General features: G+C 43.0%; 1 protein-coding gene across 3 annotated transcripts in view; it reads right to left on the bottom strand.

Annotated features, from left to right (window-relative positions):
• The window catches only part of LOC140380655 (C-myc promoter-binding protein-like), a 75699-nt gene extending 53019 nt beyond the window's left edge, over positions 1–22680 (bottom strand). For 2 of the 3 annotated variants that reach the window (XM_072464536.1, XM_072464537.1), the window contains exons 1-22: positions 22504–22680; positions 17626–17929; positions 15387–15630; positions 14533–14776; positions 14305–14374; positions 13674–13843; positions 13317–13588; positions 12852–12918; positions 12709–12767; positions 10761–10905; positions 10211–10386; positions 9384–9484; positions 8219–8437; positions 7241–7386; positions 6722–6858; positions 6192–6321; positions 5432–5638; positions 5154–5282; positions 4433–4571; positions 3979–4065; positions 3178–3222; positions 1907–1978 (exon numbers count right to left, since the gene is read on the bottom strand). In XM_072464536.1, the coding sequence (XP_072320637.1) occupies positions 1907–1978; positions 3178–3222; positions 3979–4065; positions 4433–4571; positions 5154–5282; positions 5432–5638; positions 6192–6321; positions 6722–6858; positions 7241–7386; positions 8219–8437; positions 9384–9484; positions 10211–10386; positions 10761–10905; positions 12709–12767; positions 12852–12918; positions 13317–13588; positions 13674–13843; positions 14305–14374; positions 14533–14776; positions 15387–15630; positions 17626–17662 (2896 nt within the window). In that variant the 5' untranslated portion in view covers positions 17663–17929; positions 22504–22680. The remainder of the gene's footprint in view (positions 1–1906; positions 1979–3177; positions 3223–3978; positions 4066–4432; positions 4572–5153; positions 5283–5431; positions 5639–6191; positions 6322–6721; positions 6859–7240; positions 7387–8218; positions 8438–9383; positions 9485–10210; positions 10387–10760; positions 10906–12708; positions 12768–12851; positions 12919–13316; positions 13589–13673; positions 13844–14304; positions 14375–14532; positions 14777–15386; positions 15631–17625; positions 17930–22503) is intronic. The other variant, XM_072464538.1, reaches the window with a different exon arrangement.
• Positions 22681–26261: the final 3581 nt, after the last annotated feature.

The following is a 26261-nucleotide window of genomic DNA, read 5'->3' as shown; positions in this document are numbered from 1 at the left end:
TTAATATACTGTATTATAATAGTAAAAGTTTGAATAATATTGCAGTAAATGTACTGGGCTAAAATATAACTGCTGTACAATGTTCTTTTTGAAGATCTGGATTTGCCTTCAGCTCTGTTGCCCCTGCTCCTGTTGCCCCTGCTCCTGTTGCTCCTGCCCCTGCCCCTGTTGCTCCTGCCCCTGCCCCTGTTGCTCCTGCCCCTGCCCCTGTTGCTCCTGTTGCTCCTGCTCCTGCTCCTGCTCCTTCAGGGGATGCTGGCCCTTCTGCTGCACCCACAGGTGTGTAAAAGCATTTGGTTGGATTACAATTTGTTTTTTAGCCTGTGCCATCTAAATTGCAATGTGTTTTTTTTTGTAGGCCCACGAGGAAGAGGACCTGGAGCCAGAGTCCTCCAGCTTTGAGAGGGAGGTGCTGGCAGTAATCTGGGACTGACCCTCCTCCTGTTCCATCTGCTTCCTCTCCTGCAGAGGGTTCCAGCTCATTCAAAAGACTGTGTAAAATTACAAATGTATAAATTACTATATGAAAATAGTTCATTTGATTTCAATCTGGAACCATTGGAGCATGAAGATGAGATGAATCTTCTGCAGGAGAAATGGACTCCTTTTTCTTCTGTGTCCCCCACTCTTCTCAAGGCCATATATTAGTTAGTATATAGTTATGTATATATATATTATTTTTATATATAGTTATTTATTTTTCTATTTTTCCACAAAATAAATTACATTTTATATTCTAAAACGTGTGTCCTGAATACATGCACCTTTTTCATATATAATACTGGGTAGTTTGTGGGAAAATCAGTGGCTAGATAGAAAATCTGTATCGGAAAAATTGGTTTTGGCAGGTCCAACCTCCTTAAAAAACGGAAATCGGTATCGGCCAAGAATTTTGGAATCGGTGCATCTCTAACCAAGACTATACCTGAACTAAACCAGAACTAAATCAGAACTAATCCAGGATTAAAGCAGGACTAAACCAGAACCAAACCAGGACTAAACCAGGTTTAAACCAGAACTAAACTCAAATTAAAGCCACGGTAGCGGCGATGATCCCGCCACCTGCGAGACCACCTTCCTGTGCGACCGTCTTCCCGTGCAACCGCCTTCCCCCTCGTCCATGTTTTCTGCTGCGTTTTGCGGCATACAAAACAACGCTCAGTAATTCACCGTTGATTGCGTAGTTTGTGATTCAAATAGTAGTTTGTCCTGACAAATTGCAAGATCGTGCTGAACGCACCTGAGCAGGGAGAAAGGGAGAGAGAGCCTCGGTGACCCGGGACTTTTCATTGACGTTCAGTGGGTCAAAAATACCCGAGTTGTGGCAGAAGTCTAAGTCTAAAGACTTTATTCCCTTCCTCCCTGTACTTCCGTCACCTAGTAACAGACTCGCCGCTAATGCTAATAATAATGCTAAGACTGCGGCACGAGAGGAAATTTCCCTTCAAAATAAAAAAGAGGAAGAGGAAGTGAAGGCATTAATTGCGCCCCTGCTGGCCAATGGTGAAAAATACCCAATATCTGTAATGCACTTTTTTTCATGGCGTCTTGAGGAGAATATAACCCATGAGTTTCAAACAAATCAGACAATGTAGAGTTTTTCACACAATGGGTAGGCGGCGCTATAGAGTAAATTTGTTACATGGGTATTAATTATTTCCAATCAGACCAAACGCATTAGTGAGTGAAATATGAGCTCCGTAGATCAATTCCATTTGGCGTCACTTGTCCTTGAAAAAACAGGAAATTAAGCCTTTTTTGAGGGCGTATTACGCGGAGACTGTAAGGAATATAAAATCGTTATTAAATTTCAATGTCTCTAGACTAAACCAGGTCTAAACAAGGTCTAAACCAGGACTAAACCAGGACTAAACCAGGACTAAACCAGGACTTTAACTGGACTCACATGAACTGCAGTCGGCTCCTCTTCGGACCTCTTCTTTGGATAGAGAGTTGTAGCCCAGGTCCGACTGGTCTCCTGAAACACATTTATAACGGCCTCTTAATAAAAGGACCTTAAAAACATTTAAACTGTTTCTAGGGATGGGCAATACATTAGCATATTGTGACCTGTAATCTTTATTTTAACTTAAGATATGGATGAAATCGTATCAATATCGTATCGGCAAATATCTGTAATCTGCCACAGCAGCAAGCCAAATATCGGGTATCGGCTAAAAACAATCCAGTCCATCCCTAGTTGTTTCATTTAAAATAAAACAGGCCTGGAGTTTTAGTCAGTTTACCATTAATATCTGTAACTAAGGCGTGTTTCAGCGATGGAAAGATGAAAGATAAAATGTTCTAGACCAGGGTGCGCAATAAGTCGATCGCGAACTACCAGTCGATCTCAAAGGTACTGCGGGTAGATTGCATGACATTAAAAAATAGACGTCAGCCTATCATCCATCCCGTCACTTGACTGATATAAAGGGCAGCCAGTCAAATTACATCAGACTTTTTTTGACCCTTGCTTTTTGACAGGTTGCTGCGTATGCGCAAACAATTGCGCTAAGCTAACCAGTGAGTTTCCTTCACTCGCGAGGTTGAGTCACTCGCATAAAAAATTACAACACTGTTTCACCTGAACTCTTCTGAAGTGGAAGATGAGATTATGACACTAAATGCCGACATTCAGCTGAAGTCCACAGCTCATGGAGAATTCTTGAACTTACTCACAGAGGAAAAGTACCCCAACATGAGGAAATGTGCTACCTCCTTGACCATATTTCTCCGCTTCACTTATTTATGTGAATAAGCCTTTTCACGCATGAAGATCATTAAGTCAAAGTACCGTTCCACCATGACTGATGATCATTTGGAAATGTGCTTGAGGCTGGCTGTCAGCAGCTACTATGCCGACTATGCATCCCTGGCTGATTCCATTCATTCATTCTGATTCATCAGAGTAAAGTCAGGTAATGACAAAAAAATCTCCATAGTTAATTGTGTTGTGCAATACGGGCTCATGCGTATAAGCAAGGTACATCAACATACATTGTAAAAAGAATTCTCAATATATTTATAAATAAATATATGTTTTACATTTTTGTAGTAGGTAGATCATTTTGACTTTGTCATTTTATAAGTAGCTCGCATGCTGAAACAGTGTGAGTACCCCTGTTCTGGACCTTAAAGAAATCTGTTGTAAATGAGGACAGAGATGGAGAGATTTACCTGAGAGAGAGTGAAGCTCAGAAGAACAGGTGAAATCCAGACGCACTGATGAGGAAGAGGCAAAGAGAAAAGGAGATGAGGAGGTGAGGCGGAGATGACAAGGAGATGAAGAGAAAACAAGATGAGTAAGAGATGAGGAGATGAGAAGAAAAGGAGATAAGGAGGAGATAAGAAGAAATGGAGATTAGGAGGAGACAAGGAGATGGGAAGACAAGGAGATGAAGAGGCGAGGAAGAGATGAGGAGGTGACATGAAGGAAGAAGACAAGGAGGAGACAAGGAGATGGGGGCAAAAAGTACAATGAGGAGGAAGGACACAAGGAGGGGGCAGAATGTGAGTTAAACACAGAAGACACTGTGAGGAGGAAGAGGATTTGATGATGGGTTGAGACGAGACAATGGTGAATCCGTCCATTCTCTGTAACAAACACCTCCTCCTTCACCTCTTGTGTAGTTTAATCTAGACATTTAACGATGGCACCATTTTGGAGTGATCCAAAATCTTCTGAACGGCCAACTTCATTCAGCCATCGCAATGAACTACAAAAAAAAACGTATTTCTACCCCAGATTGGTACCTGGGCTGGAGGCCGGACTCTGTCTGGTACCTGGGCCGGACTCTGTCTGGTACCTGGGCCGGACTCTGTCTGGTACCTGAGCCGGACTCTGTCTGGTACCTGGGCCGGACTCTGTCTGGTACCTGAGCCGGACTCTGTCTGGTACCTGAGCCGGACTCTGTCTGGTACCTGGGCCGGACTCGGGCTGGACTCTGTCTGGTACCTGGGCTGGACTCGGTCTGGTACCTGTGCTGGACTTGTCGTCTGCGGTATCGCCTCTGATACCAGGTGAACTGTCCAAACTGCTGTGGCTCTCTGTGTCACTGCTGCCATCTGAAAACACACATTACACTGCAGTACTTCATCGTCAGTATCTGTACACTGCAGTACTTTGTCAGTATCTGTACACTGCAGTACTTCATCATCAGTATCTGTAAACTGCAGTACTTCATCTTCAGTATCTGTACACTGCAGTACTTCATTGTCAGTATCTGTACACAGCAGTACTTCATCGTCAGTATCTGTACACTGCAGTACTTCATCGTCAGTATCTGTACACTGCAGTACTTCATCGTCAGTATCTGGATCTGTAGAAGCTAAACTTGAACGGCACTAGTGATTATAGTAACAGAAATAGAAGTGGAATGAAAGACCAATGGCAGAGGTAGTTGTTGTGTAGTTGTAGTATTCTGTGTGTTACCTGAGGTGGGGCTGAGGTTGAGAGTTTGATCCTTCAGTGCGCGTTTGAACTGAGCTACTCCGAGCAAAACGTTCCGGAGCTTCATCCACAGGAAGTATCCGCCTCGAGAAGAGGACGGCCACGTGCTCTCCAACACCGCCTACAAGAGATCATAATACCACTACTAACTACTACATATTACTACTTACAACACTACCTCATATTGATAATGAAAAAGAGTGATCAATGCACAAAGCCTTCTACCAAAGACTCTCACTGAGCTGAAGGTCTGGACTCTAGTGTTCAATCCACAAGTGAAAATGATGCTCCTGAACCTCTTCCATAATTTGAGCCTAATGAATCCTGACAGTGTCCTCCTGGAATCTGTCCGTGTCATCGAGGAAGGAACAACCACTGATGGAATGACCTGGTCATTCAGTATATTCACGATGTCAGCTTTGGGCAAATAACCTGACCAACTGCAGCAGCCCCAGATCCCAGCACTTGGGTGTGTACTAGGCATTATGGGAATAGATCACAGCACTGTCCCATGGGCGTGTACAGGAGGCACAAGGCATTATGGGTACAGATTACAACACTGCCCCATGGGTAAAAGTACCTACCGGGTAGTTGTAATAGTACCTACCGGGTAGTTGTAATAGTATTTGAAGTAAAAGTTCCTTGTTGTAGTAGTATTTGAAGCAAAAGTACCTAGTTGTAGTAGTATTTGCAGCAAAAGTACCTTGTTGTAGTAGCCGTAGGTGATGGCGTTGGGCTGGACTCCGGCCTTCTTCATCTCAAACAGAACTCTGACGGCGAGAACAGGCTGACCAAACTGGCCACAGAGCTGCATCAGGACCCGGTAACACACCTGAAAGAGAGCCAGGTCCGAGTCAGGTCCGAGTCAGGTCCGAGTCAGGTCCGAGCCAGGTCCGAGCCAGGTCCGAGCCAGGTCTGATCAGAGCAAGGTTCGAGCCAGGGCATAAATGGGACCACACCCGGGCAAAAACTAGGACTTGCCTCATCAGGAGGCTGCAGGTTCTTGTTGGTCATGGTCCGGAGCAGGTCGTAGGCCGTTCGGAGCGCTCGGACTTTGGATTGGCAGGTTTTGGTGTACGCCGGTAAACAGGTGAACCACAGACCGTAACAAAGACGCACCAGGCACTTGGACCAGAGCTCAGGGACCACAGAGTCCTGCTGGGCCAGCCTCTGACAGGACTTCAGCTCCTGGAACAACACGAGACCGGGTTAAAGATTAGGTCTGAACCAGGTCCGAACCAGGTCCAAACCAGGTCCGAACCAGGTCCGATCCAGGTCCGATCCAGGTCCGATCCAGGTCCGATCCAGGTCCGAAACAGGTCCGAAACAGGTCCGCACCAGGTCTGAACCAGGTCCGCACCAAGTCTGAACCAGGTCCAAACCAGGTATTGCCTGTTTGGTGCGCTTGAACAGAGAGGCGGGGCTTGCGGGGCAGCTCTGGCGTGTGGTTGGTCGAGAGCGAGAGGTGGGTCCATCCATAGGTCTGAACCAGGTCCGAACCAGGTCCGAACCAGGTCCGAATCAGGTCTGAATCAGGTGCGAACCAGGTCCGAATCAGGTCCGAATCAGGTGCGAACCAGGTCCGAACCAGGTCCGAACCAGGTCCGAACCAGGTCCGAACCAGGTCTGAACAGGGTCTGCACCAGGTCCGAAATAGGTCTGAAACGGGTCTGAAACCGGTCTGCACCAGGTCTGAACCAGATCCGCACCAAGTCTGAACCAGGTCACAACCTGGTATTACCTGTTTGGTGCGCTTGAACAGAGAGGCAGGGCTTGAGGGGCAGCTCTGGCGTGTGGTTGGTCGAGAGCGAGAGGTGGGTCCATCCACAGAGTCAAAGAGCTCTGGAGTCAGCACTGGAAATCCGTCATATCTAAAGAAAACACAAGATTCAATACACTTTTATTTATTGCCCTTTTTTAACCAGGGCAGTCTATTTCTAGGTGGAGCGGAGCCCCAGAGGAGGAGCCTGTTGTACATGTGTTCCGTGGGACCTTCTTGCAGTGAGGCGTAAACCAATAAAGCATTTAACTGAACGCTCAAAGTCACATCACAATAGTGATGGCAGAAACAAAGCTCAGAGAAATGGTGCCTTCTCAGATTGCAGAAGGTGAGTGTTTCTCTAAGTTAGACTGCAGAAGGTGGGAGTATGAGTGCTGTTTTTTCGCAAAAGTGCGAACAGAAAAGCTCTTGGGGCAGAGAGTTAACAAATACGCTCTTCCACTGGCCACTTGTGTCTCCTCCTCCACACCAGAGGGTTACCGATTGTGTACCTGTAGGGCAGCAGTGGCTCGTCCTCGCTCGGACTCGGACCCTGAACCGGGCTCAGCTCTGGAGGGTAAATGAAGACCGTGTGTTCACTGCTCTGACATTCTTCTTCAATCAACCGAGAATCCTCTGCTCCATCAACCTGAAACAGAGACCGGAATTGACCAGGACTTGACCAGGACTTGACCAAGACTTGACCAGGACTTGACCAGGACTTGACCAGGACTTGACCAGGACTGGACCAGGACTGGACCCGGACTGGACCCGGACTGGACCCAACCAAAAATATGTCTGAACCCAGACTAAAGCAAAACTAAACCAGGGCTATACCAGTACCAAACTTGGACTAAACCAGGACTAAACCGTGGTTAAACTGTGGCTAAACCAGTATGAAACAGGGACAAAATCAGGACTAAACCGGGGCTAAACAGGGACTAAACCAGATCAAAACGGGGAGTAAACCGTGACTAAACCAGGACTCAACCACTAAAACAGGACTAAATCAGGGCTAAACTGTGCCGTACCTTCTCCACACAGTCGTCGAAGAAGGCCAACCCTGCGTCCTTGTCGCTGACAAACGAACACTCCTCGATGAAGCGGCTGAACATCTGAGTGCGTGTCAGCAGAGAGTAGAACCTCTGATGAGCGCGATCACGACTCCGGTGGAAACCTGGACATCACAGATGTATCAGACTGCAAAACCACCATTGGAACCAACACCGGAACCAACAACACTGACGCATCTGACTGCAGAACCACCATTGGAACCAACACCGGAACCAACAACACTGACGCATCTGTCTGCAGAACCACCATTGGAACCGACACCGGAACCGACACCGGAACCAACACCGGAACCAGGCCTGAACTAATGTACCTATGTTTCAATCTTATTCTATGTAAAAGCTGCTCATTAGAGCTGCAGTTATTTAGTTAGTTGTTTTAGTGTTCGACAGTAAAACAATTATTTCTATGTACAATAAGCCTTTTAAATACGTTTTTAACCAAATAAACATTGAAAATTGGCAACTGAAGGCTTCTCGATAAGAGAATATTTACAGATAAAGAGTATTATTTATTAAAATCTAAAATTGCATATTATGTTTTGACATTTTTATTTCATATCTTTATTGTTAATTGTTGTCGATTAGTCACGATTATTCGATTAATCTTTGCGGTGGCTACAAACATGTTCTACAATCACGAGATTTTTGGATTAGTTCTTTTTCAATCTGAAAACAAGGGGCACAGCCAGAAGCCTACAGCCCGAGAGCTGGCACACGTGCTTTGGACTATTCCCTGGTCAATGACATTTGTGCAGTGTTTATAATGACTAAATATACTATAATCTGTTCATTGACTAGAGGCAAAATTATGTCAGAGCCATTTTCTTTCAGTTATTCGGACACAGTTTGAAATAAGTAAAACAAAAAACTAGGTCAATCAGATAAATCGATGAAAACTCCTTCAGGCAGACATTTGTTTTTGCAGGAGAGTCGTACCATGCAGATTGAAGAGCGAGGTGGCGTCTGTGGCCTTCTCGGACGGCGCCTGAGTGATGGGCCGGAGGAACGAGCGGTATCCTTTCAGAACGGCCGCCATGAACCAGAGAAACGCCTCCTGAATTTCAAGCTCAAGCGACGCCCTGCTCCGCCCACTGCTCAGCTCCCACGAGTCACTGAGGGTCAGCTCCAGAAGGCCGTCGCCAGGCAGAGGGTGGCCTGTGGGGACACGGTGGGAGCAGGTCGGGAGCACACAAAAAAAAGCAGCAATATTGTTTTTACTGCAGTTACAGTTATTGCTGCAGTTATTGCTGAATTTATTGCTGCATTTATTGCTGCATTTATTGCTGCATTTATTACTGCATTTATTACTGCATTTATTACTGCATTTATTACTGCATTTATTACTACAGTTAGTACAGGCTCAGAGCACAAATACATGAATCATTATCTGATCGGCAAGACCAGAAGTATAAATTTCATTCAAACAGTCACTGTGTAGTGTAAAAATGGGACAAACCTCGTGTTTTTACATTTATGGTTTAAACACTCCAAGACACGTTTTACTTTATTGATTCTTTTGAATGTTGTCTTTAAGTAGGGCTGATTTTTTTTTTTTTTTTTATTGCTTTGATGATCTGTTTAATTTACTATGAGCTATAATGTTTATTTCATGCTTTTGAAAATGGTTTACGGAATGTTGAACATTATTCATAGCTGCAGCCCTACTCTGTAAGAACCAAAGAATCCTTGAAGCACCAGAAATCTAGAATGACCTTCATCTAGATCACAAGAAAACACTTTATTAAAGAAACTACTGAGGCTGAGCGATCTGTAGAGATGCTCTGCTGCATGTGCACCATATGAAGTAACTCATCATGCTCATTCAATAAGAGAGAGTCTCCAGCATCAACAGAGAGCTGAGGGACGGTCAGGAACGTTATTACCCTTTTGTCAAACTTGCAGTATTAATATTTACAAATTTACATAAACTTAGTTAAAGCTTGTGCTCAAACCAGATCAGCGGTGGGGACAGCGACAATTTTGTTGTTGTTGAAAAATACAAAAATACAAGTATTTTCATTTCTAAATCGGTGAGTTGAAGTTTCAGATTCATGTCAACACCACCACAAACAGAACAAGAGATATTTGTTTAGACACAAACCATCCAGGAGCTGTTGGTGCAGAGATTGGAGCCTGTTCAGCAGGTTTTTACAGGCTTTCTTTGGGAGGATCTTCCATGAAATCGCCTTCTTCTCCTCACAGCTGCGGACACAACATTTTAGGAGAAGGCTGAACGGATTGTTAGTTTACTGTGGACAGAGTGAAGCATTTACTGTCATTTCCATGCATCTGTGGACATTACTAGGTCTGAACATGTTTAGAAAATATCTGATAGTGATTTGTCTGATGTGGACCTCAGGAAAACATGCAAGGAAATGAACAACGCATATTCTCGTAGTTGACAACAAAAAAGACCTGCCCGGTGCATTAATAATTGATGTGGCACATCTTTATACGTGATAACTCAGATTCAGGCTTCATGTGTTCTTCTTTTTGATGTTGAGCATTTAAATCCTGATTTAAAAAAAAATGATTAGAGTATTGCGTGCGTGTGTGCGTCTAAAAATGTTCAATTTAGGTTTACACATGGATTTGATTGAAAAATTTACCATGGTGGAGAGTCTTGAACATAATTCTGTAACAAAAACAGAAAGCAAGACAATCCCCACTGCCAACTTTAAGGAACTAGATTGTTGCACACACATTATTGGCCACATAACAAACCAATAATGTATACAAGTAAAAGGTCTGATTTTGTCACATTTTAGCAGCATAAATAAAAAATAAAATAAATAAAACCACATTTATTTATCGACGTAAATGTGCTTGAAACACAATTATTTCTTCACATTGTCTGTACTGAAGTGTAGCGAAGGATCATGGTCTATGTAGTTCCAGTGAAAGTCAAAGTGTGTTTCTTTGGCTCACTGGTAGATGGCGCTGGTGTCCAGGTCCACGCAGGTCACGTCAGGCGGGGGCAGGTGCGCGTCAAAGTAGCGCGAGTCCACTCCCACGATGAACGGACAGGGGGCGCTCAAGACGTCGGCCAGGGCCAAAGGACACAGCGGCACGTACGGACACGCCCAGTGAAATGGGAAGATCAGCTGCGACACGTTTAAAGAGTGTTAAAGTAACCCATCGGAAACCTAACGGAAAAGCAAAGCTGCAGCTAACCGTTACTTTAGTGTTCAACGAGTCAAACCATTATTTCTATTGAACACTGAGATGTTTAAATATATTTTAATCAAATAAATGCTTAAATATTGCGACTGGAAGCTTCTAGGAGAGAGAATATTAACAAATAAAGAGCGTTACTGTTGAAAGTCACAGGTTGTTTATTCTTTTTTTTTGACATTTTACCACCGATTTTGTTACTAAGTGTTTTAGTGTCTGTGTAGTTTGTATGGATCGAAATACATAACTTGTTGCAGCCCTACGTTGGCGTAACCTGTGATCAAGTTTGATTACTATTACTTACGGAGACCAGAGCCTCCGTGACGCTGGTGAGGACGGAGGGTCTGAGGGAGTGGATCAGGATCTTGTGCTCGGTCAGGGCCAAAACCAGCAGAGTCACGGCGTTCTCTGGAGCCAGGTTCAGGAGCAGAGCCGACACACTGCCACCACTGAAGACAATGTCAGCGTTTATTTATAAATCACACTGACAACTTTAAAAGCCCAAAGTGCTGTACACAAAACTGCAATAATACATTTATACAATCAATTAAAATACACATCAAGATAATAATAATGCCTCAGCTTAGTTTGTGTTAAAAGGTTAGAGAGAAAATATATGTTTTTAACAAAGATTTTAATTGCTCTAGTGTCTCAGCAGATCTAACATGCAGAGGCTGTTCCAGAGCCAGGGCCCCGACGCAGAGAACGCTCCGGCCCCTCTGCTTTTTAGCTTCGACCTCAGCACAAACCCCTGCTGAGAGGAGGAGCTGAGAGGAGGAGCTGAGAGGGGGACTGCATTGTACGGACAGGAACATGGTGGGACAATAATTCACGCAAATAACAGAGCCAGACCATTTAGAGACTTAAAAACCAAGAGCAACATTTTACACTGTGGGGAACTGGAAGCCAGTGCAGTGATGCCAGTCAGATGGAGACCAATATAAAGAGAGCTGCAGTAATCTAGGCGTGATGTAATAAATGAGTGAGATGTATCCATCAGCACACCAAGAGTTCTCACAAATGGGAGGTTAAAAGAAGACAGAGGAACAACAGCACTATCCACCAACACATCTGAATCAACAAAAACAACTATTTCACTTTTCTTCTCATTTAAATGTAGAAGATTGAGTCTTTAATGTTACTGAAGCTGTGAACCAGAGCTCAAAACAATGAGGTATTTGACAGCAGGGGAACGTAAATGCACACATCATCAGCAAAGCAATGGAACAAGATACTGTATTTTTTAAAGAGCGATCCTAATGGCAACAAATGAATACAAAAGATAAATGGATCTAAGATGGAACCCTGAGGTACACCACAATTCAATGGGAAGAGTTTACAATAACATAAAAAAGTTAAAGATCGCAATGAAAGAAAATACCTTTTTCATGAGCTTTTATTAACAGCAAAAGAAACAAACAGAAGAAACAAGTGAGAATAAACCTGCCTTTAAGGCCAGAGGATCAGTGTGTTCACAAGTGAGCACTGTTATTTCTACATATTAAGAGGCAGAATGCAGAGTATATTTTCATCAGTCCATAGAAACTCTACTCCATTTACTTTAGGCCTGAGGTGACAGAAAACCATTTTACTCTCCTCTTTCATTCTGGCCGCTGTTTACATTCCACCGAGCGCAAAAGTGCAGGAGGCACAGCGCGCGCTCACGGACCAGATTCTGATTGTGAAGCGGACCTTCCCGGAGTCTGTGTTCCTGGGGGATTTTAACAAGGGAAATCTGAGCCATGAACTACCAAAGTACCGACAGTTTATAAAAGTCTCGAGCAGAAAGCAGAACACGCTGGATCACTATTACACAACTCTCAGTAAAGCCTTTTGTCAGGGACAAACAGAAACTACAGTGCATTGTGCCTCTACTGTGAAGGTGATCGGCTGCAGACCCGTATGTCTCCAGGACTCGGGGACAAGCAGGTCGGATCACTGCTGACACTTCTCACCGTGGACACGGACTATTTGAGTCCCCTAAGGAAGGAGGCTACGATCTATCCGGACCAGAACCTCCAGCCACAAGAACAGTTTTTCCCTCTGGCACTAGAATACTTCAGAGAACCTTAATAACACCTGTCACTTTAATACTCATGTAAATACCTCCTGTTCTTGGTTTTGCTTGGCCAATCCTGCCAATCCTGTTGTTGTACATATTCTGTTTTATGTTGCACCTTGCAGTTTCCTAGTTTGTGAATTGTCAAGGCAACAAAGACAATAAACTAATTCAGATTCAGAAAGTCCTATACCTCAGAGGCAGCGGCGACGACACAGGCTGGCTCAGAATCAGACTGTCGTGAGGAGAAAGCTGTGGACAAATGTCAGTTTAATCCAAAGGCACAAGTTTAACCTGTACTTTAGTCAAACAGAGGAACCAGGACGAGATTCTCACCTGGACCATGATCCTGGGCCTCTGAGGCGACGGGAACGGAACTTTGTGCATGAAATGAGAAATGTGTCTGAAAAAAACAAAACCAACTGTCATTTATTACAAATATGTGGCACCGGTGTGGAGTTTAGTCTTGGTTCAGTCCTGCTTTGGCCTTTCTTTAGTCCCGGTTTTTAACCCACTCTAGTCCTGATGTCACTTAGTTTGGACCCATTCTAGTTTAATCCTTGTCTAGTCCAAGTTTAGTTCCAGTTTTTGTCCTGTCCTGGTTCAGTCCCGCTCCAGTCCCACTCCAGTCCCACATCAGTCCCACTTCAGTCCCGCTCCAGTCCCACATCAGTCCCACTTCAGTCCCGCTCCAGTCCCACATCAGTCCCACTTCAGTCCCACTTCAGTCCCACTGTTGTCCCGCACCAGTCCTGGTCCAGTCTTGCTCCGGTCCCGCCCCAGTCCGGGTCCCGTCCTCACTTCTCAATGGGCAGGGCGTGGGGGCCGGAGATGGAGTAACGATAGAGGAAGGTGAGGAACTTCCTGAAGGCGTCGAAGAACGGCCAATGGGAGAGCAGACAGATGCTCTTTGTGGTGTGGACGACGCACTGTGATTGGTCTTCGTTATTGCCGCCGTCAGAACACCGCTGGGTGCTGAAGGTCTTTGTGTCGAGGCCGAGTTTCAGGCGCTGCTGCTCACTCAGACACTCCAGAGGGAACGATTCGTAGAACTGCATCGCCGCTCCATAAACCTAAACAGGACACACATGAGCTAAAAGCTAGCGCTTAGTTACACTTTAAAGAGCCGTGTCATTTCACATTTTTGAGTGTGTGTACCTTCTCCCCCGAGGCGGTCGTCAGGACAAAGGTAGAGAACACAGGGAGGGACGGGTGAGTGTCGGGGGGCCACAGCTCCAGAGAGGCCCCCATCGGCAAACAGAAGAGAGGGACTGACTCGGGGAGAGGGAAGCAGGCGTGGTCCTGCTCAGGGTAACGACTGAACAGACCTGGAACAGACGGAGAGAGGGGAGAGACATGAGGACAGAGCCAACTATGGATGCTTCAGGGGTTGACAAACATTTTGGTTTCAGGTTCCATTTTGAGAAGTTCATACCTCTGAGTGACACCAAAGACACAAACACAGACACTGTTTGTATATTTCATTAATTCACAAAGAAATCTAATTATCAAACAAACTCTAGTTTGTTCAGGCATAAAAAAGCCTGATAAAATCCTGAAATTAAAAACGGGAAAAGTAAATCTTTGCATTCTGGTTAAAAACGGGAAAAGTACATCTCTGCATTCTGGGTAAAAACGGGAAAAGTACATCTCTGCATTCTGGTGTTTTTTGTCGCTTTTTTTTTCTTGAAGATTTTTGCTGATATTTAATGTTCTCTTGCAAAACACACACACTCCACATAGACACAGGCAGAACATGCAGACTCCACAGGCTGGGACTCAGACTCACCTGCTTTGTACGCCATGGTGTTGGTTTTAGCCACCGATTTCTTGTAGCACAGAAAAACTGGCGTTCCCCACTGAAACAAACATGAGAAGATATTCGATCTAATCATGCAAGTCTGTTTTAGTCCTGTTTTAGTACTGTTTTAGTACTGTTTTAGTCCCGTTTTATCCTGGTCCAGTCTTGGTCCAGTCTTGGTCCAGTCTTGGTCCAGTCTTGGTCCCATCCTGGTACCATGGTGGAGTTAAGGTTGCGCTCCACCCTGCAGTAGGTGTGTGGGACGCTCTCTCCTTTGCTGGGCTGGATGATGCAGATGTCGGTCAGTGCCAGGCCGTGCTGTTGCCCCGGCGCCGCTCGTCTATAGGAGATGTAGATTCTTTGTGGCGTGTTTCCGCTGATGCTGGCAACTCGACCGCCGGGAGTGGTCTGGACCAGGGCACAGCCGGGCTTTAGTCGCTCCTTCCACTCATACAAGACTCTACCCCAGGACAGAAGGAAACATGGTCAGAATCAGAATCATTCATCAGTGATGGAGCTCTCAGCACTTTAATGGATCCAGATCTTTGGCCTAGAGGGAGGAGCCTATTGTATAGGTTTTTAGTGGGCGTGGTAAAGCTACACAGACAGAGAGAACATGCAAACTCAAACTATATGGGTTCAAACTATTTAGTATAGGCTATGCATGTTTTATTTGGTCAACTTAAATTATTTTCAGAAATATAAATGTTTATTGTGTGGTCTAAACTATGATTTCCATTTTAATTTATTGTTCGTTAACTTAGTTGCAGTGAACAGTAACTGCACTGAACCTTACTTGAGAAAGGATTACGGATTTGTCTTGGCTTGTAGAAACAAGCCAAGACAAATTCGTATAGTAACTACCAAAAAAGAAAGTAAATTATCTGGCTTTGAGTCCATCTCAGGAGGACAAACCAACGCTGTTTCTTAGGAACACTCCTGATGACACTTTAAATAGTTGATTTAACAAAATACCTGTCCTTAAAATCACAAGCGTGCGTTTACTCCCTTCAGTGTTCTTTCTTGTTTCTAAAGCAGTACAAAGAAAGGTAATTTGTGGTGTTCTTTACCCGAGGTCAGTGAGCGGAGGCTTGTCGCGGCCGCGCCTGTAGCAGAGGAATACCTGAGGAGCCATGAGGCCTCCACAGTTCAGGTCTGCGATCAGGCCGCTGGGCGTAGTCTCCACACAGGTGAATCCAGGCGGAGGCTCCTCCCCCTGAGAGCGCAGCAGTACTGTCACGTCTGTGATGGGAGGGGGAGGAGGAGGCGCACGTGGGAGCGGGTCCTCGAGCACTGCGCAGGGGTCTGTCAGGCCTTTACAGAGAAGTACAAGAGCCACTGACGTACAGGGAAAGTACTGTGATCTAAGACTACACTGAAGTACAGGGAAAGTACTTCACATTGTAGTAATAGAATCAAAATTGCAATCTGAGTTGGTGCTGTTTTGTTATATGACATTATGTAACATAAAAATATGCAAAATATGCATAAAGGGAACGAACACAAACAAAGCAATCCATTCATTTTAATGTAGAAGAGCTGCATTTGATGATGTCATACTCTCAGATGGGGGCTACGTAACTCCACTAATGTTGTCCTTGTCATTATTAGTTTTGGCTCAACAAACGTGTCATATTAATCTTCTGTAATAAACTATAAAGTCCTTTCACCGACAATAATCACGTCTTGGACGTTAAATGGAGTTGAATAAAGACGTTTGAACTTTGAGTGAGTTTTTGTTTCAAGTGAACTTGTTATAATCCTTTTGCCTGCCAAAGATGGAGAAGTCTGGGCGGGTACTCTGACGCACGTGTTGTTATTAATAACATTTAATATTGTAATGCTGGCTTCACACTTTACACCTCTGTCTGCTTCTCTCTCATTGACTCAAGGTCACGTAAAGAAAACTCCTGTGTGTATCTGTCTTGGCTGAAGTAATACTTCACTTGTTTCTTGACCACAACATGACCATATTAGGAACAGACAGAGAAAGAACATCTTCATGGAAAAGTACTGGCTGGTCCTGAGAGTCCTTCATAAATATTCATATGCTTTGTCTTACTGCAGAAGGGAAAATTTGCCACGCAGAACGACTGGTGGACGTGCACGTGAGGGACAGAAATGCGCCTGTAATGTCAGGGAATAAACTCGCTAAACTAAATAAGTGCATCTTTTATCTTGCCGTTTATGTCAAATTGATCATTCAGAAAACTTCATTTCATAAAACGGGTCAGGTGTTAAGGAGCAGCAATGTGTAGGAAAGAATATATATTTTTATTTGTTGTCTTGGTCGTTAATTGTTGCAAATAATCATTAATTCGCAATGTTTATTCTCACAATAATTGTTACACTAAAATTTGAAATCATGACATCCCTGGGCAGGAAATGGCCATCCTGGAGCATGTGTGAGCAGAATGAGCCTAAACCGAGGAAACGAGGCATGATGTCATCAGAATATCGCTGTTGTATCGTGCTATTTAGGCGAATTGGTAACAGCCCTCTTGAGCAGCGAGCGTTAAAGCAGATATGTGACATTTTACTCAAGGAAAAGTATGACGCTGGACCAGAGTTTGGGAACTAGCGACACCGGACCAGACACGAGACTGTGCTGATAAAGCCTCTTGTCCAGTGTCGGTTAAGTCTCACTATGTGACGCTCTTTACAGTTTTATTCACTGCATTGGACTGAATCCGTTTTTGTGTCGGTATCTTGTCCTTAGGATGAATCTGTGTCTTAAAGTGTTGCTTGGTTTAAAATAAACAGGAATTTCATGTGGTTCACTCATGGCCACAAGGGTTTACACAATTGTACACAAGGGTACCGCTGCATCGTAAAAGAGAACATTAGTGTCTGTGAAGCTGCGTTTGAAGTTGTCATCTTTGCCCTGCTCTTTTTACCATGTAAACCTCATTTTATATACAGATTAATGTATGACAACAGTGAAAGTGGAGACATGGAGGGTTCTTTTGGTGAACGATGTGTGGTTAAACCTAAGGAACAAAGTTTGATTGTTGAAATGTATAGAAAAGTGAAAGTTTATAAAAGTGAACAAGAGCTGCCCGTTTTATCACAAAGGATGCAAACATGTTCTGAAACATATATAGGCTTCTTGGATTAGTTCATGTCAGTGGTATTTTGTTTATGAGTAAGATTTTGACAGTATTTAAGTTTCAAAATCAGAGTAAATATTTATCGTCCACATTTGTCGGCTTCTTGTTTAAAACACATTTCTCTTTTTTGGTTTGAAACAGAAATTATCAAGATGAAGGTGCAGCCTCAGTGGGATAAATACAGATGCAGGATACAAACCTGCCACCACAAAGTAATCTGCGACGCGCTGCTCCATCTCTACCAAACAGGAAGCACCGTCCTGGGGTCAGAACGGCAGGTCCAAGACAGCGCTGAAGCCTTCACTACTTCAGTATCAGCGATGTAAAGATTAGACCTGAATACAACCCTACAACTACAAGCACTTATTCTGAACTACAAGTGAGAAGGTCAATGTTTGCTTGTTCTGAGTCATTTTTTAATGACACCCAGCCCTGGTCCTGAGGGTCCCGACTGAGGGTACTGAGGGTCTCTGCTGGTGAAGGATCAGTCCAGTAAGACAAGTCTGTAGAGACAAAACCAATATAATGGGTTAATACTTACTGAAAGCAATTTACTGTATGTGAGCACATTTGTGGTTCAGTCTTGGTTCAGACTTGGTTCAGACTTGGTTCAGACTTGGTTCAGACTTGGTTCAGACTTGGTTCACTCCTTGTTCACTCCTGGTTCACTCCTGGTTCACTCCTGGTTCACTCCTGGTTCACTCCTGGTTCACTCCTGGTTCAGTCTGATGTAACTGCCTGGGCCTCAGACTGTGTATTTTTAGTTTGAGCATGACTCAAATGACTCGCATGTTCAGGTCTAATATTATAACATGGGTTTCAACCAGGTCTTAACCAGGACTAAACCAGAACTAAACCAGAACTAAACCAGAGTTAAACCAGAGCTAAACCAGAGCTAAACCTGAGCTAAACTAGAGCGGGGGGAGGGAGAGCAGGGGGAGGGAGAGCAGGAAGAGCTTGGGAGAGCTGGTGAACTGGGGAAAGCGGGGGGAGAACAGGGGGGAGAGCACAGGTCTGGTTCTGTGACAGCTGCAAAACAAACCCATCTCACATGACTCAAACACAGCTGAGAAAAGACGAGAGGCAAAGTTTACATCCCTCTGTTTGTCTCATTATTTGAGTTCATTCACCTTTATCTGATTTGGTTTATTTTGTAAATGTATTTTCAGAGGTGGTTCCATATGATTTTGTCTGCAGTACAGTACAGTACAATGTACTGTACCTTTAATACCTTCAATATTTTAAATTGATCAGGAACGACTTGAAAGAAACAAGTCGGCTGAGGTTTGGCTCAGATTTCTGCTGTTTCAATGTTATCGAAACGTCACTTAAGAAAAATATATATAATAAAAAAATAATGATCAAAGCCGCACGTGGCAATAAAAGCCCTCGCCCTCCTTGCAACCGCGGGGTACAAGCCACCACGAAGAGCACACCTCTAATCTATGAATCTACCAATGCCAATGAACAAAATTCACAAACATAGGAATTTGCTTTGGTGATTCGGTGCAACATAAAACACTGAACAATAATAAAGCAACAAATATATAATCAAAAGGGCATGCATTAAAGAAAATGGGCCGTAGCTTCCTCCCTGAGGGGAGTGGTCTCCTGCCTGAGGGGAGTGGCTCAAATAGTCCGTGTCCACAGGGTGAGAAGGGTCGGCTGTGATCTGACCTGTTCGTCCCAGAGCTCTGGAGACGTACAGGTTCTGCAGTGATGGAAGTCTGCAGCCGATCACTTTCCCAGCTGAGCGCACAATGTGCTGTAGTTTCTTTGTCCCTGGCTGTGGCTCCAGTGTACCACACAGTGATGGAGGAGGTGAGGATGGACTCAATGATTGCTGTGTAATATAATTTTTAAGTTTTAGAGTAGGACCAAACCCCTTTCACGCCCCTTCCTGTGGCTACACTATTTAGGGATCCAGGTGACACACATCAGTGCAACCAACTGCACATGGGTGTAGTTCATTTTGACACATTTTCAAGCCTTTAGACTGAAAATCCAAGGTAGAAAGAAATTATGTATGAAGTGCAAAGTTTTGATCAAATGTTGTTCCACCCACAAACGCCGACTCCCTGTGGGGTTTAGGTGGGTCATAAATAATTTTCTACTTTCTGACATGAGGTATGTTTGTACCAAGTTTCATAAGTCTACGTCAAAAAAGGCTTGTCATTACAGAGAGCGCTTGAGAGTTATTTTGCAGCTTTAATTTTTTTGGACACAAATTTTTGGGTTGAAAAAAAAAAAGAGTTTTCGTTAATCAAATCAAATCAAATCAAATCAATTTATTTTTGTAAGGCCCAAAATCACAACAACAGTTGCCTCTGAGGGCCACAGGGAGAAATGTTCAGGGGGGTCAAAATTGGGGTGGTTTGTGGGAGAAAAATAAGAAAAAATAAAGCTGCGCGCTCCCACTTACATCACCCCTCCCTCACAAACAGTACCAACGTCATATATTATACTACTATATTTGTGTCATTACATGTTATACATCATTGTATTCATCTCATCATTTTGCACAAAACGTATATTAATGTCGAAGAAAGGATCTTATTCCAGAGAAACGCAAGTTTAACGCTTTAATAAACGAGCTTGCCACTCCCACATTTGGAATTGTGTCAAAAATCAAAAGAATTAACTATAATTGCACATGGGTGTAGTTCATTTTGACACATTCTCAAGCCTTTTGTCTGAAAATCCAAGGTGGAAAAAAATGCTGCAATTTATTTTGAAATTTGAGGTGGCGCTAGAGAGTCATTTTGCATCATACATTTTTTTCCGACACCAAAAATATGAATTTTTCACCAATGGTGAATTTTAGGTTGAAACATATTTTGTTTGTGTTAACTTTCAGGGGGTCAAAATGGGGGTGGTTTGTGGGAGAACATGTTTTAAATAATAATAACGTAAACTTGTTTTAAGGGCATTTTTTTCGGCTATAAAACTCAAGCTAGAGTCAAGTTATTAATCAACTTAAAAATCAACTTTGGATAGGGCGCTAGAGAGCCATTTTATTAGCTAGCCACTACATTTGCATATTGTTGCGTTCAGCTTGTAAATCTTCACTAATGTTTCATTAACATTTTCAGCTTCAAATTTGTAACATTTCATTTGCTCATGGGTTTTGTCTCTTTTGGACAAATTTGAAGTGTTTTCAATGAAAACTGTAGGAGTACAACGAGGGGCACTTTTGTCAGCGCCGTGTTTGATCCAATATGGCCGACTTCCTGTAAGATTTAGGGCGGGGTCATATTATCATTTTTTACATGTCCTCACAAGACATATTTTTTTGGAGTGAGCGCTATTACTGTGACTTTTTTTTGGTGTTGTGCTCCCCAATTGGTTTTTGAGGCGGCACTACTGAGCCGTCTTTCAGTATTATTTCACTGGGTCTTCACTCAAAATTAGAACTCACAAGTTGCGTTCCCACTTGACCAGTTTAGTCCTAAACTGGTCCGGCTCAGTTGGTAGCCATCTTTAGACCGGATCAATTGACTGTACGTTCCCACTCAAGAGCGAGACTGGGCCCGATTTGGCAATTACACTCCGCCGCGAGCAATGTTTACCACTGCATATGTTGGCACTATATTGTTGTGCGCAAGGTTACGTGCCGTTTAAATAATAAAGGCGGAGCCTCCTGTTACTCTTCTCTCTCTGAAACAGAGCAGCTGAGCAGCGTGGCTACCGAACGTGAAATACACTCATGTCTCCTGTCTGTATTGCTAAATTGGTGGACTTCTTGTAGTATTCTGTAAAGATGTCTACACAACCAGAAGGCACGGGTGAGCGTTCCCGTGCACATGCAGAGCAACCCGCAGCAGTAGACTCATCAATTGCCGGTCTCGCTCCTGGCGGTTCCCACTCGCTCCGGAGCGAAACCAAATTTGAAGAGTTTTCAATGAAAACTAGGTGCACTTTTGTCAGCTGAGTTTTCATAGCCAACTTCCTGTATGATGGCGGGGTCATATTATAATATTTTACATGTTCTCACATGAAATATTTTTGGGAGGGAGCGTCATATTTTTACTGCTACTTTTTTGCCGTCGAGCTCCCATTGGTCCTATGTTAATCAATTTCTAAAGTGGCGCTAATGAACGGTCTTTCAAAATTAGAACTCACAGAGTTAAACATTTTTATACCACTCACTAGCAGATTTGTCCTTGTTTACTACTCAATTTTTGATTTTTTTTTGTCCGACAAGTCCCTTGGTGAGCCAATCCTCGTCCTTTGGCTCAGGCCTAATAATAATAATAATATGTGTTATTATACCCTATACGAGTTTCAGTTTTCTGTTTTAGGTTTTCTATTTTTCACCATTGAAAACTATACGTTTTATAAAAAAATCAAAAACAAATACACTTTCAACAAAAAAACATTAACAAAGACAATAAACCTAATATGAGTTGAGGAAAAGACATTTGTAGATTAATACGGTAGTCTTGACTGACTTGAACTTCAATAAGAATTGCCATTTGAGTAAACTAGGTTTATAATCAAAGTCCAAATTATAAACCAAAATGTATGAAAGTAAAAAACATCCAGCTGCCAATTACTACTGTACAATAAGCATTTTAACCAGTTAACGTTTACATATGGAGACTGGGCTTCCAAATTGTTTATTTCTGACATTTGAATAATAAATGTCTTTTTAAGCATTTTAGACTAGTCCGTATACATCCCAGCTACGATTATCATAATACAACAATGAGTATTTTTATGATGAGTTGGTTAATATTGATCGTTTTGGATGATCAAATTCAGATCGGTTATGCTTATTCGTCATCCATCTGTATCAGAATCAGAATCAGAAAAGGGTTTATATTGCCATTTGTCGATGAACAAAAATTCACAAACATAGGAACTTGTCCTGGTGCAACACAGACACTATGACTCGTAAATTTACCCAACGAAAACGAAGTATTTCGCTTCAAATTAATCCGTGAATACAAAATAAATGAAGTGGTGAGACCGTCAGACTCGTTCCAGATCTGTCCCGGTTCCGTCTCTGGTTCCAGCACGTTCACCGGAGCTGTCACGTGCATAATATGCAACGGTCCTGAAGAGCTCCACTCACCGCAGAGAGAGAAGCAAGCTCTTCCAGCGGGGTCCGGAGCGTGTCACTGCCAAGGGGAGGACTACAGGGCACGGTGTAGGTCCGTGAGTGCCGCTGGAGGAGGGTGTATCCCCGGGGAACGTGCGCTCCTCCTCTGCCCGCGCTCAGTGTCCCAGAGACGGCTGAGTGCGGCCTGAAACACATCTCCTGTCCAAGCGCCTCTCCACCGCTGCCATCTTGGAGCAGCTGCTGAGGTACGGAGCCCCGAATGAGACAAACGAGAAACTAGCGACTTTCACCTGACACATCTGGGGCGGGGGGGGGGGATTAGGGATCATCTCAAAATAGGTTGAAGCTGAAAAAGACTACATTTGTTTAGTCTTTCTCTGGACCCCCTCCCCCCCTCGCGCCTTCCGCGCGGCAAAAGTTGAAGCCGGCGAAATTAGATGCGAGAGACCGAACATTGAAGCGGCAGCTGTAAGAGAGCTGGCTTTATTTGAACCGTTTCAAGCCGCCGCGTGCGTCGCCGCTTGTGCCGCTCCGTGAGTTAGTTTAAGACGCTTGTTAAAGGAGCGGGTTGTGCTTTAACTTCTCGCTCAGGTCAGTAATGCTGGTTTAGTGCTCACAAGTTCTCAGTTTATTTATTGATCAGAGTTGGTTACTGTTGGCCGTAACCATGGTGATGGAACAGGAACATCAAAAACTACCTCGTCTCCTGAGCCCGCTCTTAGCTCCGCCCCAGAGACCGCACACACACACACACACACACACACACACATGGATCTATTATATTATCAATATGTAATGACCTGCACTCCACACAATAACATGCATTAACAACAGTGTGAAAGGAACATTTAACCAGATAATGCTTAACATTAGGGTCGCTACAATATGAATAAAATAACTTATGTTGTGGTGTGATGTATTTAGCATTTATTTCAGTGGGTTAATGTGCAATATACATATTTATACATCTAAGTAAATACTAAGTCAAAGTACTATTGTTTAATTGCTGGATTCATTAATTGGAGCTTATATTTTGTAATAGTATTTTATATTCTACAGTTGTCAAATATGGGCTGGTGTTTAATGCTGCTAATATGATGTATTATGTAAAATATTTTCATATGCTATTTTTGATACTGCTAAGTTGATTGATTTATAGTGGTTGACTTTTATGCTAGTTTTTGAAGGTTTTTACCTGACTTTGATGCCAATGGATCTGCAAAATTAAAGAGTGGAAATGTATCTAAAGGCATTAAACTTTAAGTCTGAGGAACAGCCCAGTCAAACCAGTAATACACGTGACAAACATAGTATCAGCTGAAACAGCTGCCCCAATACCAATACTCAACATGCTCATGTTCGGAAGTTGTTCCTAAAGTAAAACACATGAATGTGTGTTAGCTAGCTAGTAGCTTGTGATTTGTAAGTTGTAACTTCTGTTAATAAACAGTGAATAAACCAGATAAATTGAGTTTATTTCAATCTGCAGTTAAGCCTTGTGTTTGATAGTCGTCCTTGTTCATGTGTCTTCAACTCAATTTAGCCAAGTAGCTTGTGTTACGCTGTTATAACATTATGAGTTCAGCCGGACTCATTAGGTCCAGACCTGAACCTAAACCTCTGGATTCGAATCCGGACTTGAATCTGAACGTGGGTTTAGGTATGCATCCCTAGTAGAAGCTATGAACTCTCCAAATAATGTCACTTGTCGCGGCATCTTTGTTTACTCAATCCACATGGTCCACGGGCCCTACGGCCGTCCCATTCAACTGCTACGCCAGCACCATGCAGACTCAACTCGTGATTTAAGTGATTTAAACATTTCTGATTGGTTGCTGTAAATGGATGTTGGCCTAATGCTCGTTGCTGAGAGAGTTTTTTAGCATTTCAAAACAATTACTGCCACAACGATGTATTGAAGCTTCAAAGCAACAAAAAAACTAAATGAACCCCCCCCCCCCCAAAAAAAAAAACAGTTTAACAGAATCCTGCACCTGTATATTCAATCTTGCTTATTTAATTGATTTGATGAATAAACCACACAAATGATAACTCTGATTCCTGGTTTTAGGAATAGAAAAGAAGGTCAATGAACCGAGAATTCTATCTTCAGACTTAACGAGCTGCGATTTTGGAACGTGTATTTAGCCTTTAGAGTATAACTCTGGTGCCCCGAATTATGATAATATTGCTAAATAACTCTCCCTAATCACTAAATTGAACACCTACAATTTGAGACCCTACACTTGTTACACTGAGTCAGGTAAGACATTTCCCTTTTTTCAAGTCCTGAAAACATGTCAATTCTTTTGTAGTTTAAAACTTATAGGTCCCCTTTTAAGTTGTAGAAATGACTGTTTCAGCAAAGGTGGGGGGAGTTTGCGCATTCATGTGAGGAGTATGCATGTGCACAGGCTCAGAGCGCAGGCTCAGACATTGGGACCAGGGAGATATATACAAAGGAGCTTTATAATGGCGTTAACTTCATTGGGAATCCATTTCATATAACTTTCTCTGTGGAACATCTGCTCCAGACCATGGTCTTTAACAAGGGTCTCACTCCCATGTTTTATGTCTAAACTTGTGTTGTGGCATTGGTTATAACATGTTTTCTTTCTTTCTCTTGGTTCAGTCTGGTGACTAATGTCCTGACCCGCCGTTGGACTGTGAGATCTTGACTGGGAGATCTGGACTGGGAGATTGCCTTCAACAGCAATGCAAAGCAATTTCAAACAAAGACTGTGTGGATCTGTGTCAGGGAACAAGGGCCACAAGGACTATGACTTGAATGATGAGATTATACAGCCAAAGATCAACCGTATGAACACGTTAGTCACCAGTATTGTGTAGTTGAATAAATAGAAGCGTGTGAAAATGTGTAGCTTCTTGTGTTTGGTGTGGTATGCCACTCTAATGAGACTAAGAGCTTGTCGCTGGCGCTTTACCCCTAAATGGACAAATTAGTAACATTGGCTAAAGGTACATTTTTGTTCCCTGGGGTACAATTTACCCTCATATGCTCGGTGGAGGAGCTTAAGGAGTGGCTGCAGGTGTCGGGGCCTGTGCAATGGCCCATGTGCAGAGGCAATACAGGCTGCAGAGAGAGGGGCTTTCACACCAGGACTTAAATATTATCTTTATCTCTTTAATTATTTCTGTTCTGGTGGCTTATCATTTTGCATGATTTAATGTATAGGAGCCAAATTTGTAATAGTTTTGTTTATTATTACATGTAATTGTACTTTTCTGACAAAGTCATTAGCATTGGGGACATGAATGCTGAGAATAAGACCAGCCTGACCGAGGATACATCAGTTTCAAAGGGTTGTAAAAAGTATTCAAAGAGGGTACACGCGTTTAATAAATGCTGCTGCAATGTACCCTTTTGCACCCCTCTAGACATGCAATTTAAACACTTTCACTCCCAAAGAGCAACTTTAGAACTTCCAGTCCATGGTTGTCAGAAAGATATATATATATATATATATATATATATATATATATATATATATATATATATATATATATATATATATATATATATATATATATATATATATAGATATAGATATAGATATAGATAGATGATATATATATCCAGCAATAATACATTATATGTATGTGCATAGGATCGGATACCTATCCTATGCCTGTCCTTATTTTATAAAGCAAATAAGGACAGGCAGATTACTTAGAGTAAGATAAATATCCGAGTTCTAATAGTAGACCCACAGATTGAGAATTCCTCTTGGATGAGAGTTCAAACGTCT

The sequence above is a fragment of the Eucyclogobius newberryi genome, unplaced genomic scaffold (assembly GCF_026437365.1).
Source record: "Eucyclogobius newberryi isolate DKJ021-1_F unplaced genomic scaffold, fEucNew1.0.hap1 SCAF_5, whole genome shotgun sequence".
NCBI lineage: Eukaryota > Metazoa > Chordata > Actinopteri > Gobiiformes > Gobiidae > Eucyclogobius > Eucyclogobius newberryi.
This window is presented reverse-complemented; position numbering and strand designations above follow the sequence as displayed.